The sequence below is a fragment of the Helobdella robusta genome (assembly GCF_000326865.2).
Source record: "Helobdella robusta unplaced genomic scaffold HELROscaffold_10, whole genome shotgun sequence".
Taxonomy (NCBI): Eukaryota; Metazoa; Annelida; class Clitellata; order Rhynchobdellida; family Glossiphoniidae; genus Helobdella; species Helobdella robusta.
In genome coordinates, this window is record NW_008703571.1 from 3,980,617 (window position 1) to 4,001,479 (window position 20,863).

Genomic DNA, 20,863 nt, shown 5'->3' on the forward strand with positions numbered 1-20,863 from the left:
TAATATAAACAATCTTGCCGTTAAAAATTTTAAAAATCGCGTTTTATATTGTTTATAGTTATTAAATTTATTTTATTGGTTTTCTGTTTTAATTAAATAATTTATATAAATTAATAATTACTTGTTCCTTCTTATCAAATATCTTACATATCTTTTATATAATGCACTGAAGATGGGTTATCTATAACTCGAAATAGCTATTTGCAAATTTATTTAATAAAAATTTAAAAAAAAAAACAATAAAATCTCTAATTTCTCTTAAAATAATAAAATAAAAAAAAATATAAAAAAGTTGAACAATGTTGAAAGTAGTGTTGAATTTTTGAAATGTTGCGTTAACAACAGTCTGTTACCAAAATATATATATATATATTTATTATCATTATGTGTCATCCTTGGCTTACAACGTTGTTTCGACATACAGTCATCATCAGAGTTTTACGAAATATCAAAAATTGAATTGTAATTTAAACATTAAAATCAAGAAATTTAATGAAAAGTACAAGAAATGAAATTATGACGTTGTAATTAGAAAATAAGAAATATGAAAATCTAAAATATGAAAAAATGTTACCTTGTAATAATAAAATATTGCAATAAAACAATAAACGGTTTTAAACGAATGAAATTAAAACAAAATTATGAAAATAAGTAAATAAAATTGTGTAGAAACGTATAATAAAACAATTCAGTTAGACGGGAAAAACAAGTGTTTCGTGGCGGGATGATATTAAAAGTGAAAGTCAGTAAGACGATATAAAAAAGATGAATGTAGAAATTAAAATTTATTATTATAATTAATAAATAATTTAGATAAAGAATAAAACAATCGATTCTACAATCAAAAATTACTTGCAAAAAATAGATAATCCAATAACTCCAGTAATCTCAACAAAAAAGGTAATACCATTATATTATCTAAATCAGATGCACGACAACTACAAAATGGATGAATCACAAATTAAACGAATCATCAAATCAAACGTTTCGGTCTGTGACGACAACAGTCGACTAAAATTCATTATATACTACAACACCAACCGCACCTCAAACCTCATCATAAAAAATACCAACAATCCACCTTCATCTACGTTAGAGAGGACGAACGTCGTGTACCGATTTACATGTCCTATGCCACACAGTGTTGTGGAAAGTTACATCGGCCACATGCGTACTACTCTTTCTCGTAGGCTCACTATGCATTTGCAAGATGGCGCCATTAGAGACCATATGTCCAACGAGCACCATATGCCTCTTACTAGGACCATATTGGATTCAAATACAACAATACTGGATTCAATATGAATTTAATTGCCCCTTTGACGGCTGTGCACGTCAACATGACTCATATATCGGGATTACTACTACCTCACTGACTAGAAGGCTTACGATGCATAAACAGAGTGGTGATATCAAATCTCATTTGGACTCAACACACTCAATCACAATTAGCCGTGAAATCCTCGACAGCAACACCAAAGTAATATACCAGAACAGCAACTACACGCATCTTAAAATTGCAGAAGCAGTCCTAATCGACATCAATAAACCAAAAATAAATATACAACAAAAAATGACAACCTCACTTCGAACCCGGCGCTTAACCAACAACGAAAACAAAGAAGTAATAAAAACTAGCATCGTAAATAGTGACAAAGAAGAATATGATGCTATCGATGAAGAAAAGGAGACCAAAGAAGATGACCAGCCAATTAAGAAACCTGACACCTATATATATATATATATATATATATATATATATATATATATATGTTTCATACATATATATAGAAATTAATGAAATAAAACATCCAAATGAAATTAAAACAATGCAAATGTTTTTAATCGTAAATCATTGCATAATTGTTTAAAGTCAATTGACTCAGTTAAGGTTCGGTAGCAATGCAGTATTGCTCTACGTGGTTCAGCCTCTCCTGTCCCATTGTGGATCGCAGATACGTTTTTAGACTGCATAAGGCTGAGAAACTTCTCTCTGCTGTGCAAGTTGTTACAGCTGATGTCAAAAAAAGCATTAAATATTGAAAATTTCCAAAAACATTTTCCGCCTAGATTTGCATTTCATCAGATCAATAACATCTTGCATAATTTGGATTTTCTTTTGAATTACTACAACCATAGCAGATGAGGTCTCAAAACATTTTCAGATGTAGAATAAGACGATCTTCATTTGTATTATTTCCGTAATATTCTTAAAGCTTTGAAACTTTTACATCTTGATCCTGCAAATTTAAAACACTTAGATCTGAGTTATTAACGTTTTGTGCAATAAGAAATCCTTTGGACTTGAATCTTGTTTTCAGACATTCAAATGCGGCATTTACGGCTTGAATATAAAATCTTTTAAAATACTCCTTCGGATCAGAAAAAGTATTTAAAAAAGGAATTTATAAGGTTGTCTACCTTCGTCCATGTCTTACGCACGCCAATGATGGTGCTTCTGTATTATTTTTTGCTGCTTTCAAAATTACTTCATGCCAAAAGTCATTAAATTCTGTGTCTTATTTGCTTAAATTGCAGTATACAAATCTCAAGGACTAAATATGAAAATTGTATGTAAAGTTTAGAAAATATTTAAAATTATATCTAAAAAGATATTCAATTTCTATAACAATATATCGACCAGCATTGTGCGGGCCCAAAGGACTAAATTTTGGGGGGACTCGAGCCCTTCCAAGCCCCATAGATTCGGCGCCTATATCGCTCTATGCATTGAGTTAGTTGAATAAATAAATAATTCATTCAAAATTTGTTTTCTCGGTAACTAGAAATGCTACAATAATAAATTTGGTATTATTTTAATCAGCAAATTTTGCTTTATAAGAAAAAATAATTTATATACAATAAAAAATTTTAAAAATCGTGCGACCTGCTACATTATCAAGATAATTTATTCACAATTAATTTAATACCAACAAAGTTAAATTTAAAGTCAAAAATGAATTCATTTACCTTAATATTTTTTGCAACAAAATTAGAAAAATCAATTGTACTTTGTCAAAGTTTCATTTTAAACCAATTAAAAAATTATTTCAAATCTATTTTTAGAATGATTTTAAATTTTAGTCCGCTTATCAAACACACAATGAAAAGTTAACTTAAATCAAAGATAGAAGAAAGAAAGCAAAGATACTTCACTATTTTTGCTTAAATTACGGTATACAAATCTCAAGAACTAAATATGAAAATTAGCATGGAAAGTTTAGAAAATATTTAAAATTATATCTAAAAAAATATTGAATTTTTATGACAAAATATTGGGGGGGCTCAGCATTGTTGCGGGCCTGATGGAATAAATATTGGGGGGGGCTCAAGCTCCTCCAAGCCCCATGGAGTCGGCGCCTATGATTGTAACACATTCTAAGACCGAAATCAGTTCATCAAAAAATGATCTCGTTAATTGTTCAGATCCAGGTCTGTAAATTGCCAGTAGGATATAATCTAATTCATTAATTTTAAGTTTCACCGCCAGAACCTCGAAAGCAGTAACCAGTGGCAGAGTGATCTTTTTATATCTAAAAATTGATCTGAAAAAAATGATTAAACCTCCATGGTGTGGGTCGTGCAATCTTAAACGGTCTTCAAACTGATAACCAGGAGGCATTGATAACCCAATGAAAATATTATCTGCCGAACCATGCCAGCTCTCCGTCAAAACAAAGATGTCCAGGCCTTCGTGAATCAAACCATAAATAGTGCTGAATTTCGTTTTTATAGATCTGATATTTGAAACTCCAAGAACCACCGATCGCTCATTTCTAATTTTAGCAGGCTTACCTTTACCAGATGCTTCATTAAAACTTTCGTTGATTTTATCATCCTCAACATACTGAAATTTACCTATTGCATTTTTATTGTTACACCCCCTTTCACCACACATATCAAGACTTGAGATTTTATATTGACACTTACCATAATGGCTTTTATTATTTGCATATCTAAAACAACTTTCAACGTTTACTCCATCAAAATCAATATCATCAACGCTACCATCAGTGTCATCTCTCTCAATCAAACTTTTTCTTTTAGTTTTTGATCCCTCCGAAACTTGACTATTTTCCATCTTCCCGGAGGTCCCCTCACTCTGAATAAAAAATCACCGCTTACAGATTCTTGCTTTTTTGCATCATTGATCAACTTTTTCAACTCATCTCTCTGATCATTTGATAGGTCGTGACTAAGCCAAACACCTTTTAGGACATCATCCTACGATTTCATTCGTGATGCAATATCCATTATTAAGTTTTTCGACTCAACACTATCAAGACTAATCAATAACGGTCTGTTTAATTTTTCTTGTTTTTTTCCCCAGTCTCGTTACTTTAACAACTGCTTTCTCGGCAACGTTTCGAATCAAGTGATTAAAAATCTTCATAACACATTCTTTGTCGTCGTCTCCTTCAGCAAGTCTAAAAAGCACCAAATTTTTTTCTCCCTTCTTGATATCTGTCGCATCATTCAACTTTTTTTGCACATTCTTGACTTCAACGTTTTTTTAACCTCTTTGCTTACTATATCGGTCCATGATGTACTGACTCCACCACTGCCCGTACGCATTTCATCAACAGCATGATTAATGTTGCTTAATTTTTCATCATTCAATTTTACTGCACATCTGATATTTCGGAGCTCCGATTCTATGATTTTACTGGCATTTGTCAACCCATCAATTTTAATCATCAATTCCTGTTTACTTCTGTCAACTGCCCTCACAAGCAGATCCGTGTCTATTTCCGCTGATGACTTGGTGTCTGGAGAAACATTGTTACATGTATCACAAAACCACTTGAAATTATTATACTTTTGAATAAAACAGTACACATCATCAGGTATTAACGTAAGATTTGATACACAACCGCAACGAAAACAGCTAAAGTTTTTCAACGAATCTGACTTTGTCTTTGCACGTGTACTCATTTCAAGTTTAAATGTTTACAAAAGTTGCTACAAAGTCTGTAAGAAATCAAAAACAGAAAAACAGAAAATAAACAAACAAACACAACTAGTAAAAAACAATCCTATTTGTAAATGTATCCATGATTACATCACAACAAAGACAACGGCTATTAAAAAGGGGGAGGAGCTAAATAGCGCAAATTAAGCTAGATTTATTCTTAACTCTTTGTTTACTATTTTATGAAATTTCCGAGTACCATCCTAAGGTTTTGCCTCGTTTTAATTAATTGATATTAGTATAATATTGAAAGACATTAAAAGAAGAAAATAAACTTAGAAACGTTTTTGACTTGTTTATTATCAACTTGAACAACAGAAAAAAAGGAAAAAGTAAAGTTACATACAAAGCAAAGAACATTTAGTCCAATGAAATTAAATGTATATCATAAATCATAATATTTTAAAATAAAATATAACTTTTTAACAATTAACAGCTAATTTATTGTAATATACGTACAATTTAAAGTATGAAAATGAAAATACATAACACATCACGTTTCGCAATTGAAATTGCACTTCGGCATCTGTTGATAACGTTTTCTGGAAAAGAGGTAATATGGCGATCGGGTCATCATTCGGTTGGAACATTTTGTTGATTGAATTGATGATCTCGTTTTTTTCTTTTCACGTCGGATTTTCGTTGTTCAAATTATATCGGGGTTACCCAATTGTTGAGGAATGTTCGATTTTTTATTGTTTCGCTTTGGTTGTCGAATTATAAATTGGACAGTTTAAGACGAGTAGAAATAATTTTATTTTTATTATTAACCAAACGAACATAACAATCTCGTACTAACGTTAAAAGGGAGGAGGAAAAGTGAAGCAAAGAAAAAGTATCAATCAATCAATCAATGATCCTCTTGTCCATCGTGGGACCGTCGAGACCGATGGTGTACATCTAAGCATGCTTTTTACATTCATTTTTTCCTTTTTTTTTCCAAAAACCTTTTCTATCTTTCGCCAGATTTATTGAATTCAGAATACCAACACCAGTCCATTTAGTAATGTCATCTATCTATTTCTTTGCAGGTCTACCAACATTTTCTTCCAATGTCTTTTTCTCATTAGTAGCTACCATCTTAATCAATCTATCTTCTCTCATTCTACAAATGTGTCCAAAAAATTTCAATTTTTTTTTCTCTGACTTTGTCACAGGTTATAAGACTGCCAAGACACACAAACCGGTCAACTTGTTCAAATTTTTCTGATTCTATCTGAAATTCCGCATTGTTTCTGCCTTTTCCCATAATCATCACCTTTGTTTTGTCTTTGTTGATATGCAACCCGTGATCTTTTCCATCAACATGCGTTAGTAGTAAAAAGTAGTAGTAATATTAATAATAAAGAAGTAGTAGTAATAATAATAATAAATTAAATTCAAACATAGATATTAAAATTAATAATAAAACTAATTAATAATTATAATAGTTTAAAATATTCATAATAACTATGTACATTTAATCCCCTTCAAGTGTAAAAGCATAATGGCATAATGAGCGTGGAAAATAAAGTAATGATTGTAAAAATGTAAAAAAAGATTAAATAATTAATTAATTGACTAGTTTATAACTTAGCAAGTAAGTTATGTGTTTGCTAAAGAAAAAGAAAAGACAAAACTGAACAAATGACAAATATTTAATGAGTGTTAATATATTTGAGGTGTCTTGTGATGAAAGTCTTATCCTGATAAGTTGATTAAGCAGGTGTACTGTTGAGAAGAAAATATATACAAAAAATCTGGAGTTAACAAATTATAACAAATTATTTAATTATTTCTACCTTTTCAAATATTGCCACTATTGTACTAGACTGGTCAGTAAGTCACAACATTTTTTAACTGTATTTTAAATTATAACACTAATGATGGCAATTTTGCCGAAAAAAATCTTTTTGTGTTGTAATTAAACTATTTTAAACTATTAAAATATTATTATTTATTATTATTAAAAAAATCGAGCAATTAAAATAAATAATATTATAGCGATAGAATTTAATGAAAAATGTTTACGCAGTGGCCTTATACCTAATAATTTTAAATTACTAAAAAAATGTAAAATAAAAAATGGCTACGGGTGCGCGGAAATTCAATTTTTCCCTCGAGCACTTTATAACATTATTTAGAAATAATAACATTTTTGGAATTAAACAACGCAAATTTTAAAGATTGAAAAAAGATTGAACTCATAATTTTTAGTTTGGTTTGTAATTATCGTTGTAATATAACAACAGGAACAGAGTATATGTTTAGAGTATATGCTGAAAATCAAGCTGGCTTTGGGCCGCCTTGTACTATCAAACAACCTGTTAAAGCAAAATCTCCATTTGGTTTGTAAATTAATTTTTCAATTGAGATGTATTTACGATTCTTTGAAAATTTTTGCATAATTACATTAATTGTTGAATATTATTGAGTGTTGTTCTGTTACATTTTGTCATATAGATTAAATTAAAATTCTAGAGAAGAAAAATATTATTTGGTCCAGTAAAACAAAATGTTTTTAAAATTATATGAAACATTGCTATTAGATGAACCATCTGCTCCTGAGAACCTTCAAGTGAAAGAATATTGGACCGATCATATCAGTGTTTCTTGGGATCCGCCTTTGCACGATGGAGGAATGCCTATAATTGGTTACATCATTGAAAAAAGAGAAACTGATAGACCGCTTTGGGTCAAATCAGGTTTAATCATTACTTTTTCAAAATTTATACCACATTTTTCACTTCATTTGAACACATAAAAATGATATATAAATACTTTCTACCGTTTATGCTAATTCATTATTTTTGGTTAACTTTTAGTTAAATAGACTTAATATGTATTTCATCGGCGTAGCTAGGATTTTGTTTTTGAGGAGGATTCAAAAAACAGTTTTCTTTTTAAAAATTACTCTCTGACAAGCACGTAAATATAGCAACTAAAAAATAAAAATAATAAATACTATATCAAAATATAAATGTAAATATACTAAAAACTATTATTTTTTGTTACAAAAATTAAATTATAAATAACTATATTATTATAAAAAAATTTTTTCTTCAAACTGAATATATCTAGCAACTACGTCTAAATCATAGTGAACGTTTAATAAAACTAGTCCATTTGGCATATTTTTAGATGTCGTAATGCTTAGATTTCTGTGATATTTCAGTTTTATTTTGGTTCTTTAAAATTTTTTTAAGCCATTGCAGACTAGAAAATTTTTTCTTTTTGGTGCGGCGGTTTGACACAGGTAAGTTTGCCAAAATTTGAAGTAGAGTGTATATTAATGGTTACTGACTTTCATCTCACAAATATGGACGTACTAAAGCGGACAACTACTGATTGGCAATGACAGCCACATTCTCACTGCCTCTACCATCAATGGGTCAAGGCAGCTGCCAATCCAGGTCAACGAGACATCGTATGTCCTAAGCTCAAAAGCCAGTTGTGAGGGTATGTATCGTCTTAAAATTTGGAGCTTCCATTGTGCTGACGTATATAGTTCGCCGATCACCGACAACAAACCTTTTAGTTTACCGATTAGCATTTTCTTGGCTTCTGTGCCCTTTTCTTCAAAGTCGTATATTTTGTCCTGGTATATGAAGTGCCCCTCTATTTCGACTTGAGGAATAGTTCCATCGTCTATGGTCACCATTTCTTTCCTCATGCCGAATGATGAGCATTTATTTAATCTTATTTGCATACCAGTTTTGTTACACCAAGCCTGGTTGATACCGATCAACTTTTGAGCACTTTCCGTGCTGTTAGTAATAATTGCCGTATCATCGGCAAACTGTATCCATGCTCTCGTTTTCAAGTTGGCTGTAGGTTCCCAAATGTAGCCGCATTGTTGATATTCAGGCTTTTCCAGTATTAAGGGGTTGAAGCACAAATTGAACAGCAGAGGCGAGGGGGTATAATAATAATAATAATAATAATAATTTGTGTAAGTATATCTGTTCACTCACATATAAACTATATTTTTTAGTCAAAATGTAATTTGAAATTACCAAATTACATGAAAGAGTAAATTACAAATTAGCAATTACTTAAAAAGTTATTTCGATACAAATTACAATTGTAATTTGAATTACGTAATTTCGTTACTTGAATTACATTACTGCCCATCTCTGCTATTACCATTATTAATTTTATCATTAATAGTAAACTTTTGCTGTGAGTGCATCAGATGTTTCTATTACCATTACCGTAGGGAATGTCAATGATGTTGAAGCTCTTTATTTCCAACCAAACATTCTTATTATTATACCCAAGTTTATGTTGTGACAAAAAACAGAAGATGCTACAAGTTTGATGCTAAGTTTATGAAATTTATCTAGCCTGGCTATCAAAAAGTAAAACAAAATAAAAATAATGTTTATAAAATTATAGTAATAATATGTTATATTTAACCTTTATACGTGAAAATTTAATAAAAATCTTTTCAAGTTTTTTTTAAACATGAACAAAAAAATGAAACAAAATTCGATTCTTGAAATTAATAACTTATTCCTATTCCTTGGTCCCACACAAGAATTTTGATTTATTGCTCATAATACATAAAATTATAGAATCGTGACAACAGTAATTATTTATATAACGCAATTCGCAAAATAGTTTTTTGACTAATCCCGACCCAAAGCTAAAATTCTGGCCTTTTAATGCTGAAGCCGGCGAGTTGATAAATGAAAATAGTTTTGAAAAAATAATTTAACAATTTCATTGTAATTTAATTTAAGCAAATGTGCCAGCTAACATGCTCTCATACACGATTGACAAATTGTTTGATGGAGCTGAGTACGTCATAAGGGTGTTCGCTGTTAACGCCGTTGGACGAAGTAAAGAAGCGGTGCAGCTTGAAAAACCGTGCAAAGCTAGAATGCCTTTCGGTTTGTAGTTTTATTGTTTTTACAATATTTATTAATAGATTAAAAAATTTAGTTGTTATAAAATATATCAATTTTAGAAAATTTAGTGAAAGTTTTATTATGAGTTATTAGTTTAAATTTTTTAATTCTAAGAAATTTATTTAAATCAATTTATTAATTATTTGATAAAAACCTGGTTTTTATGATTTTAAAATATTAATTATCGAACAGACCCCCCCCTTGCTCCAAGAGATCTTCAAGTGTTGGATTACAGCGTTGATCATGTAACATTGAGATGGATTGCACCAGAATTTAATGGAGGTTCACCCATCACAAACTACATAATTGAAAAAAGAGACATTCATTTTAATTTATGGACCACTGTTGGAAAAACAGGTTTGATGTTAAACTGATTTTAAGTATGATACATTATGTATTTTTGTAACAAAATCAATTCATATTACAAAGATCCAGAAGTAACACAATTCAGGGTAACAAATGTTTTCGATGGTCAAACTTATTTTTTTCGTGTATCTGCTGAAAATATTTGCGGAAGAGGAGTTCAAGCTGAAACAGATAAACCTGTTACTGCAAAATTGCCATATGGCTAGTTTTTATTTAACACATTTGTTTAATGTATAAAATAGATGTGTTTAGGCTACTTATTATTAAATTAACCTCTAAATCGGGCAATTTTTAACAAAAATTGACACGGTCAGAATGCTTAAAAAACTTTCAAGAGTCTTAAATGTTAATGCATTTGCAATGGAACATTTCAATGTTAACAGGTTAAGAAATCTTTGTTCTGAGCAAATTATAGTGGCTTCAAAAATGATGCATATAATTGTAACAAAATGATGAAGACCTATACTAGTTAAATTAGTTATTGTAACAAATGAGTTGAGTGGTATCGTTACGTATTGATTTTAATTTTGTTAAAAATTTATTAAAAAACTAGACACTTTTGATAATTATTTTTTTGAAATAATTAAAATAATTATTAATCATAGTTATTAATAATAATAATCAATCTGAGATCATGTTTCTTGGAACACCATAGCAACTCATCAAATTATCATCTCCTACTCAGATACTCTTCTCTCCTCCAAACTCATAATCTTAGGTATAACTTTTGACCCGTCTCTCACTTTCAACTCTCATGTTTCAGCTATCATAAAAGGTTGCAATTACCATATCAGGACCATCCGTTACATTCGTCATTTACTTTCTGTTGATATTGCGTCTGCTCTGGCTCTTTGTCTTGTCTTTTCACGTCACGACTACTGTTCTATCTAGTCTAACTTCTTACCTTTTAGCTTCTCGTCAACGTGTCCAGAATAGACTTGCGAAAGTTGACCTAAATGTTAGTAATCTTTCTCCTAACAAACTTGAGCCCCAAGCGGATATCTGCAATGCGGTTTCAAACCTCAATTGCCGCAATGCAACCGAGGTTGCAGATAAAAATTTATCAAAACTCCCCGGATATTGCGGTTTGCGGATTTTGTCTGTGCGGTTTGCCGCGGATGCGGATTCAAGCGCGTTTATCAAAAACCGCCCAAAATTAAATTTTTAATTTTCAAAAATTTTCATAATGAAAAAATTTTTTTTGTTTTTTTTGTTTGCACATATGTACGTGTGTGAGTATGTACCCCCCTATGTTTATTTAATGACCATAGTTGAGTCTCCCTGGGGTCCACGTTGATAAAGTCAAGCAAACAGCTTTAACTAATTACTTCAGAAGATTTGAATAAAAAAAAGTTAGTTCAATGTATACACGTCCATACATACACACACATGCATACATGTATATGTCAATATGTGTGCATATGTGTGTTATACAAAACGTATGTGTGAAGTGTATCTATCTTTGATACTTAACACAAGTGTCATTATCACCATATATACACATACACATATACTATTTACACTTACGTATATACAAATTAACGTACATACATAAGTATTTACACACACACACACACACACACACACACACACATATATATATATATATATATATATATATATATATATATATATATATATATATGTGTGTGAGTGTTCCAAAATATATATATATATATATATATATTTTGGAACGACCAATATATATAAGTTAACTAATGCCGAACATGCTGAGATTTTCATCAATTGCATTTGTGGCAGTCTTAATCCATTATATTCCGTTCGTGTCTTTTACTGCCATCATATTATTATTCATCTTTTCTTTGTACATGAAACCATTTAACCGAAGCTCAACAGCAATGGCAGGTATTGTGATAACAGATGAAAATTTGTCCGACTCCGACATTTTAACTGAAAATTTTTCGAGTCAAATTTCTGCAAACATTTATTGACTCCCAAATCGAGTTCTTATTGAATAAAAACATCTTTGTTTTTTTGCGCGCGCGTTGTAAGGATGCCACTATTTAGTTGGTAAATTCCATAAAAGGGTTAAAAAGAGAAATGTATATGTAAAAATTAAAGATATGCACAGAATTGACAGAATTTTTTCATTCCAGGCAGTATTGTGCTTATGATAGTTGATGAAAACATAAAATAATACAGCAAATTAATAACAGTGAAAAATGTGGAAAAAATTCGTTTTAGTTTATGACGTTAAAAATATCAAAAAACAATTGAAACATGACAATAGTTGAATATATAACAGTCGTAAGAAATAGCATCCTATCTTAATTTTAAAAATTGGTTAAATGTTAAAAAAATTTAGGCATAATGCCACGCGTCTGACATAAAAATTTATCACATTTTTTTGTTTAGCAGCATACTAAAAGTGCATAATTTTTTTTAAATAAAAAACGTTATTAAAATTAAATTAATTTATAATAAATTAAAACGTTATTAATTTAAGGTTGTTCGGAAACTAATTTGTTTTTTACGATAGATGACGTAATTGCATTTTTTCGAACTCAAATTCCCACGCCACATAATCATTATAAATTTCGATAGCTGATAAAGCAAAGTTTATATGTGAAAAAATTCAGTTAAAACTATGCTATGCAGTAATTTTTGGTTTGTGTTCTTTTAAATATGGAAAGCATTAAGCAGCATTTTGTTATATTATACTTTTATAGTAAAAGGTTAAAAGGATGTATATGAGGATTATGTGTTGACAGTAAGCCAGTGCCAGAACTGGTTTGTAAAATTTAATCCCAGCAATTTTGAAGTCGAAGTTTCATCACGTTCTGGAAGGCTGGCTGAAATTGATAAAGGAATTAATTAATTGATGCTAACCGGTGTAGATCGGTGTGAGGTTAAATTCAACTGCTTATGACAAATTTTAAGGCCTGGTTTTAATTTCGAAGCTCAATATATGGGTTCTCCATGTTCTCATAGAAAAAAATGTGTGTCGTCACGTCGACGTCTGTGTTCGCATCTTAAACGCATCACGAAAATGACAAAAAATGGATTGTATATAACAATGTCAAATGCAAGGGATCATGGATAAAAATGATGAACCGGCTTAAAGCATTTTAAAAGCCATTAAGCCAATATCAATCAAAAAAGTGATGCTGTCTTTTGGGTGGATTTAAAAGAAATCCTTTCTTTGAGCTTTTATTAACACAAAATTTAATTCGGATGTTTGATGTTATCAGCTGATCAAACCGGAAGATGCAAAAGATGCAAACGAGAATGAAAAATGCAGATGAAAAAGCCAGGATTATTTATCAAAATAGTTGTATTGTTGCTAACAATAACAACAATAGCTACTAATACTGTAATAATTTAATAATGGGAACGATACTTTCATTTTTCATCAAGTGCATAAAAATCAATAATAAATAGAGAATAATTTTTTAATTGAAATCATAACCATAATAGCTAGTCATTATTGCTTTTCATTATAAATAAGTACAGTGATGACATAATATTTATGAAAAATAACATAATATAATAATAATAGTTATAAAACATTTATCAGCGATATTCATTACAACTTAGACACATAAATTTAATAAAAGCAAAACAACAAAAACTCTTTAGCTTTCTTGACGACCAAAGATACTGTGAGACCTCATACAAGCTTGGTCACTGGCCAAAATCTTATATAGCTCGAATAGGATACACTGCCACATTTTCTCCAAATCTGCAAATTTTTTTAGACGGTTAACCTTTACTTCAAAGGAATGACGTCATTAATTACCTGGATCATAGTTTTTTTTTTTTTTTTTTTTTTTTTTTTATTATCAAAAAGGCCTGGGCAGAGCCCTTTGCCCCAACTAAAAACAATGACAAAATAAAAGAACGTTTTCAAAAATAAAGGATGTGAAACAATTAAAGTCGTATAAATTATTGTTCAATGTCTACACCAAACGACCAAACACGAAATTAAAATTTAAGCAATTATTTAATAATTAATCAAGCTGACACAAATTTTTTATCACCGTAAAAGTCATCTAGTTTAATTTTAAATGTCTTCATAGATGGAGCATCTACAACGTCAACGGGCAGTGCATTCCAAGGATTCACGACTCGATTAGAAAAAAAATATTTTCTGCAATCTTTCCTTGCAAGACGAGTCTGTAAACTGAGATGATGACCTCTGGTGCCATTGTCCGCACGACGATCTAACAATGGGGAAATTGAAGGATCCACATAATTATGGAGAATTTGATAAGTTAAAATTAAGTCGCCCCTGATTCGTCTATATTCCAAAGATGGCAGATCTAATTTTATCAATCTAGATTTATAATCTAAACCTTTACATGACTTTGGATTCTGGTAGCTCTTCTTTGGACCTTTTCCAATTCACCAGATAAACCTNTTCTATATGGGCACCAGACTTGCACAGCATATTCCAAACGTGATCTGACCAAAGATTTATAGAGACAAACGAACGCATCATCCGACAGGTCCTTGAAATTTCTGAATAAAATTCCCAACATACGGTTTGATTTTTTTATCTGCGTCATAACATGCTCTTTAAAAGTAAGTTGACTATCTACGATCACGCCTAGATCATGCATACTCTTTACTCTTGGTAAGATATGAGCAACATCATTCGAATCAACAATTTCATAGTTCATTGGAAAACATTTACCAATTGACAACAAGCTACATTTACTAACGTTGACTTTAAGACTCCATTTCCGAAACCATAACATAATATTGTTTAAGGAACTTTGCAACACTGCACCATCAGGCAGTTCAGATAACGTACCATATATCTTTGCATCATCGGCATATAAAAAAATATCGCTATAAACTGAGTATATGTCGTTGATATAGATCACAAACAAAAGAGGACTGAGCACTCCTCCCTGAGGAACTCCACTTGTGATAGGTTTAGCACTAGACATATGACCATTTACACCAACACGGAATGATCTTTCATTGAGGTAACCTTCAATCCATCTTACTAAGTTATCATGGACTTTATATTTCCGTAATTTAAACAATAATCTGGAATGAGAAATTGTGTCAAAGGCCTTCTCCAAATCAGTATATATGACATCTATGCTTTTACCAAGTTCCGCTGAAGCAGTTATCTCATCTATAAATTTCAAAAGCTGCAGTGTGATTGATCGAAATGGCAAAAACCCGTATTGTCGGCTTGTGAATAAATTATTCTTTATAAAATAATCTTTTAAATGGTCAGCAATAATTGACTCCATTAGCTTACAACAAATCGGAGTCAATGCAATAGGCCTGTAATTGGAAGGCAGACTTTTATTTCCTTTTTTGTGTATAGGTACCACAAAAGATGATCTCCAATCATTAGGAATAACACCATTCACCAAGGATAAATTATAAAGCACACTCAAGACTCCAGACAATTCAAACCTAGTTTCATACAAAATTCTAGGATGAATTCCATCCGGGCCAGATGATTTATTTCGGTTAATGTCCCCGAGTTTCTTAAGGACCGTTTTATTATCGATGATCAATTCCGACATACCATTATCTGAAATCCAAGGAATATTAAATTCAACATCATCTGTAAACGGCAAATCATCAACAAACACAGATGAAAAATACTCCGAAAAAATCTCAGCCCTATCCTTATCAGAAACATGTCTGCCATCATAGATTAAGGAACCAACTTTATCCTTAATATGACTAACACTGTTTACTCGTTTCCAGAATAATTTTGGATTTGTATTAAAATCTCTGGCAATCTCATCCAATCTTTGAATATGCAGCTGTTTAGATAACCTTCTCACTTTATCTCTTGTTGATCTGAACAAAACCAACGAATTTATACCATATTTGTAGGTTTGCTTCCAATAAACATGTTTCAATTTTATTAATCTAAGCAACTCTGGAATCATTTTAAATGTACGTCCCCTACCTGTTTTTCTCAAAGGAACATATTTTTTAGTTAGTTTCAAAAGCAGTTCTTTCAAAGCAATCCATAACTGTTCCACAGAAGACTCTGAACAGGAATTTAACAGATCATGCACAGCATTGTCAAGATCATATCTCATTTTGGCATAATCACCAATATCATAACAGAATTTTTTATTAACTGTAATTGTCTTCCTGCCTGATATAAACAGTTCAATAGAGAGAGTGTTATGATCACTGCTACCCAGAGGAGCCATGTAAATAATATTCCTGACGATGTCAATATCAGAAACCACCAGATCTAGAATATGAGGCTGCTGCGAACTGCGAGCTCTTGTGGGTTCATTGACGTGTTGCATCAGATAATGATCATTAAGAAAATCCAAAAACCTGTTATCAATCCTTGATGGGAGTCCACCTGAGCAAAAAATGTTCCAATCAATCTCTGGAAAATTCAAATCTCCAAGGAAGATATGTAAACCAGGAAGCTCCAAAAATTCATCCAGCAGCTGCATTAAAGAATCATTATTTAAGTCTGAACTTCCTGGACTACGATACAGAGATAGAAAATTGATATCTCTGTTATTAGATGACAGTTTAACACAGATAAACTCTTGAAAAGTTGAAGACAAATTTAATTCTATGATATGCAGATAATCTCTAAAATACACAAGCAAACCTCTGCAGCCAATTACACCAAAATCCTTTGAGATCACTTGAAAACCATTTAGCTGATATTCAGATATACAGGGAGGAAATTTACAAAATTTTGGATTTACTTCATTTAAAAAAATCATTTCAGGAGGGTCATTGAATGTATCTAGCAGCATACCCAATTCACCAAATTTATTTGTTAAAGTGTCAACATTGGCATACAAAATTGTAAAAATGTTATTCATTGCTAACACAGACATACTTGACTTACTGCTATCTAAAAATTTCTCCTTCTGATGGCAACAGCATGGAAGTCCCCAGGTTGACCTTTAATTATAAAAACAAACTTATTAGTATCTTCAGTTGCAGCTAAACTTTTCTTTTTTTCTTCAATTAATTTTTTACATTCATTTCTATCTTCTTTGACCAGGTCGTTTGATAGTATTACTTTCTTGTATTCAACATTTCCTTTCAATTTAGAACAATTTTCTAAAACTAGATTTTTAACAGCAAAATCACAAAATTTTATCACAACAGGTCTGGGCCTTTGATTTATCTCAGGTTTCTTACCTAACCTAAACCAATCAGATATTTCCTTCGAAAAATCAAAATCAGGTAACAAAACTTTTAGCAACCTAAGCACTGCTTCTTTGTCCTTATTTCTGGAAAACTGGCTATCCTCAGTTATATTAAAAATAATGATATTGTTTTTCCTCAAATTTCTTTCGTTGTTGAGGTTAATTCTGCCGTCGGTTGCAGCAACAGAACAAACAACTGTCTTTAAATCACAAGCCATATTATCTACTTTATTAGAGAACAGGTCTGAGAATTTTCTGACTTTTTCCACTTCTGCAGAACCACTCAATGAGGACTGCTTCAAAAATTCAACGTCACTGCTCAATTTCTTCAAATCATCTAACTGTGTGTTAATTTGAAATTCCTTCTTTTGAATATCCTCGATTAAAAGTTTCAGCACATTAATATTATTATTAATTTCGGACAGTTCGTCTTTAAGCTTAGGTGTATCCTTCAGCCCTTCGACCAAGCCAGCTAAGACTGAACAGTTCTCAGCACGACATTTTTCACACAGTTTGAGGCCATAATCATCAGGTTCCATAACAGCTTTCTCAGACTTCTTTGCTGCTGCTCTTGTTTTGCTAGCAAAGACCAAAAATTATGAGTGTAGAATTTTGGTACTAAAAAAAGATGAGCAAAAAATGTAAGACCAAAATGGCCAATATCTAATTTGATAAAATATTTATTCATTATAAGAAAATTGTTTTTAATTTTCACAAAAAACCGAAATTACTTTTATATTAGAGTTATTACTACCACTATAATCATCAATAAAACCCAATAACATTACAAAATGTGATGCCCGTAGCGTATAATATGTATAAAATTCTAATATTGGTTTACTAGAAACTTATCATTTTTTGAAATTTTAATAACTTCGTTTACTGGTGGTTTTGGCGCATCATAAATATTATATTTTTAATTTAGATAAACCCACTAAACCTCTAAATGTAACTGTTACAAGTATTTGGAAAGATTACATCATAATAAAATGGAATCCACCAGAAAAAGATGGAGGCTGTGCGTTGCAAAGGTACCTTATTGAAATTAGGGATGCTTTCGAGATTGGATACAAATTTGTCGGTTTTGTTGAACCTCTGCGGTTGGAATACAAGGTTAATAATTTATTTTGACTCTTTTTAGCTGTCCTTATTTTTAATGGTAATGCAGAGCAAACTATATTTTTTGCAGATAACAAATTTGGTTGAAGGCCACGATTATTACATCAGAGTTTTTGCTCAGAATGAAGCTGGCCTTAGTGAACAAAGTGCTGAGATAAGACCACCTGTCAGAGCTCGACTGCCTTTTGGTATGCTTGATTTAGAACAAATTTTTGTCACTATAATTTTTTAAATTAGTTTAATCTTATTTACGGTCTCTCCGTAAACATATTGTTATTGAATTCCTGTTTGCACTTTTACCCAATTTTTTATAGATCACAATTCTACTGACTATTCTCCACAAATCACGTTTACATAAATGCGTAACTACTGATCGTTGAACTTATTGCATTTCTATAACAACTTTCTTTTAAGTTGCTATCCAAACATTTTATTTGATCAGCTTTTCTTTTAATATAGTCTTCAATCACTATCAACAGACCGAATTTCAAATCTCAACATAAATATAAATATACTTTCTCATAAATTTTTTTAACTGTTTTCACACTTATTAGTGTTTTTTCAATACCCATTCAATTGCGAAATTTTATAAAATAATAAATTATTTCAAACAAATCATAATATTGATTTTAAATCAATTATTTTCCTAGAAAATATTTATTTGAACTTTTTTTATCAATATGTATATTATAATGATAATAAAAGGAATTGATTGATAATAATGTTATTATAAATTTGTATTTTTTAAATGTTATTTGCTTTATTAGTTTTCATTAATTTTTGGCAGTTTTTATACTTAATTTTTTGTTATTCTGATGTTGTCGGCATTTTTTTTGTTTTTTTTTTGCATCTTCTTTTCCACTTTTTTTTTTGGTTTGATACAATTTCTCATCTCGCTGCTTTATCTACGATAGTCCGTTCAACAACGTTTTTTTGTGAAACAAAAGCAAATGTTTACCGATCTATTTAAATATTTTTTGAGTATTGATGAGAAACAATTTTTATAGAACTGTTTAGACTTAAATAAGATTTAAATATAAAAAATAAAAACAAATCTGAAATACAGCTTCCATAATTTTTATTTCAGAACCTCCACTACCTCCATCAAGTTTCCATTTGGTTAATGTTTCAGATGGATCGGTCCAATTAGCATGGAGGCCACCTAAATTTGATTGTGGGTCTCCAATCACAAATTATCTTATTGAATCTTGTAAAAGTGGATGCAGTAACTGGATTGCTTGTGCTGAGGTAATATGCTATACTTAGTTAAGTTTTGTTTATTTGACCATTCAATTTTATTGAAATTTTTTTAAAGCAAAAAATTGGTTATATAAATTTAATTTTTTTTATATGATTTTGGTTGGTTTTGGCTTGAAAATTACAATTAAAAAATTTAATCCGGTTTTATATTTTCGCTAAACAGGTAGGAAGCACAGAAAATATGACGGACGTGAAAGGTTTAGAAACAGGAGAATACTTTTTTTTTCGAATATTTGCGGTCAATGAAGCTGGATGTTCTAAAAAATCCGTAGAATTAGGAGAAGCAATTTTATGCAAAGCTCCTCAAAGTTTGTTTATCATTACAACGTGAAATATTTAAATTAGCGTAGTGGGTTATCTAACGTTATCGTGACGCATAATATAATGAACACACACACACACGCACACACACACACACATATATATATACACACACACCACTCTCTTTGAAAATTTAAATTTTCTATGACTTGTTTTAAAATAATAAGTAGACAAATTAATTGGATTCTCCTTGTTCGTTTGTCGTTAGGTCTCTTCAGAAAAATTTGTTTGTATAAATATGTTTATAAAATTTCATAGCAGATTCAAACAAGACCTTTATCCAGAGCAAAACCATTGATTTTAAACGAAGTATTAACAAAGTCATTTGCATGTCCAAAATACATAGAGATACATTTATCAACATTCATTCTCAGTTTCAATTTTAAACACCAATCATACAAATCTTTCAAGCAAGCTTGTATTATCATCCTATTCTCATTACATGAAACATGTTTAAATATCTTCATCAGCATAAATATCAAGGCCAATCCCAGAATCCAATTTACAAATATCAATAAGATCATTCACATAATTAACAAACAACACAGGACCCAAATCACTTCTCTTTGGAACCTAACCACAAAAGTCTATTCTTAAAATAACCTGAAATTCAATCAAAAATATGCCAATACACACCGTTGGCAGAAATGTTTTTTAATCAAACTAGAGTGAGGGAACTTATCAAAAACCTTGTCAAAATCAGTATTAATCACATCAATTTGTTTACCTTTATCAATTGCCACACCTCAGACATCTACTTCTTTTTAACCAATGGTGGATCCATAGTGGGGGGCGAT

At 30.7% G+C, this 20,863-nt stretch overlaps 3 protein-coding genes across 3 annotated transcripts in view; 2 read left to right on the forward strand and 1 right to left on the reverse strand.

Annotated features, from left to right (window-relative positions):
• HELRODRAFT_129646 (hypothetical protein) overlaps positions 1–10,421 on the forward strand; it is a gene marked incomplete at both ends in the record, with an annotated part of 32,874 nt that extends 22,453 nt beyond the window's left edge. Inside the window, 2 exons of the mRNA XM_009012072.1 lie at positions 10,078–10,221; positions 10,300–10,421. Of these exons, the coding sequence (XP_009010320.1) occupies positions 10,078–10,221; positions 10,300–10,421 (266 nt within the window). The remainder of the gene's footprint in view (positions 1–10,077; positions 10,222–10,299) is intronic.
• A 3,440-nt stretch (positions 10,422–13,861) lies between these two features.
• On the reverse strand, positions 13,862–17,905 carry HELRODRAFT_166893 (hypothetical protein; the record flags this gene model as incomplete). The annotated part of the gene is made up of 3 exons (XM_009012073.1): positions 13,862–13,933; positions 16,410–16,713; positions 17,136–17,905. 3 exons carry the CDS (start codon positions 17,903–17,905, stop codon positions 13,862–13,864), a joined length of 1,146 nt encoding a protein of 381 aa, XP_009010321.1.
• Positions 17,906–18,355: 450 nt separating this feature from the next.
• On the forward strand, positions 18,356–20,076 carry HELRODRAFT_166894 (hypothetical protein; the record flags this gene model as incomplete). The annotated part of the gene is made up of 4 exons (XM_009012074.1): positions 18,356–18,397; positions 18,556–18,673; positions 19,573–19,733; positions 19,909–20,076. The coding sequence occupies 4 exons, from the start codon at positions 18,356–18,358 to the stop codon at positions 20,074–20,076; spliced, it is 489 nt and encodes a 162-aa protein (XP_009010322.1).
• Positions 20,077–20,863: the final 787 nt, after the last annotated feature.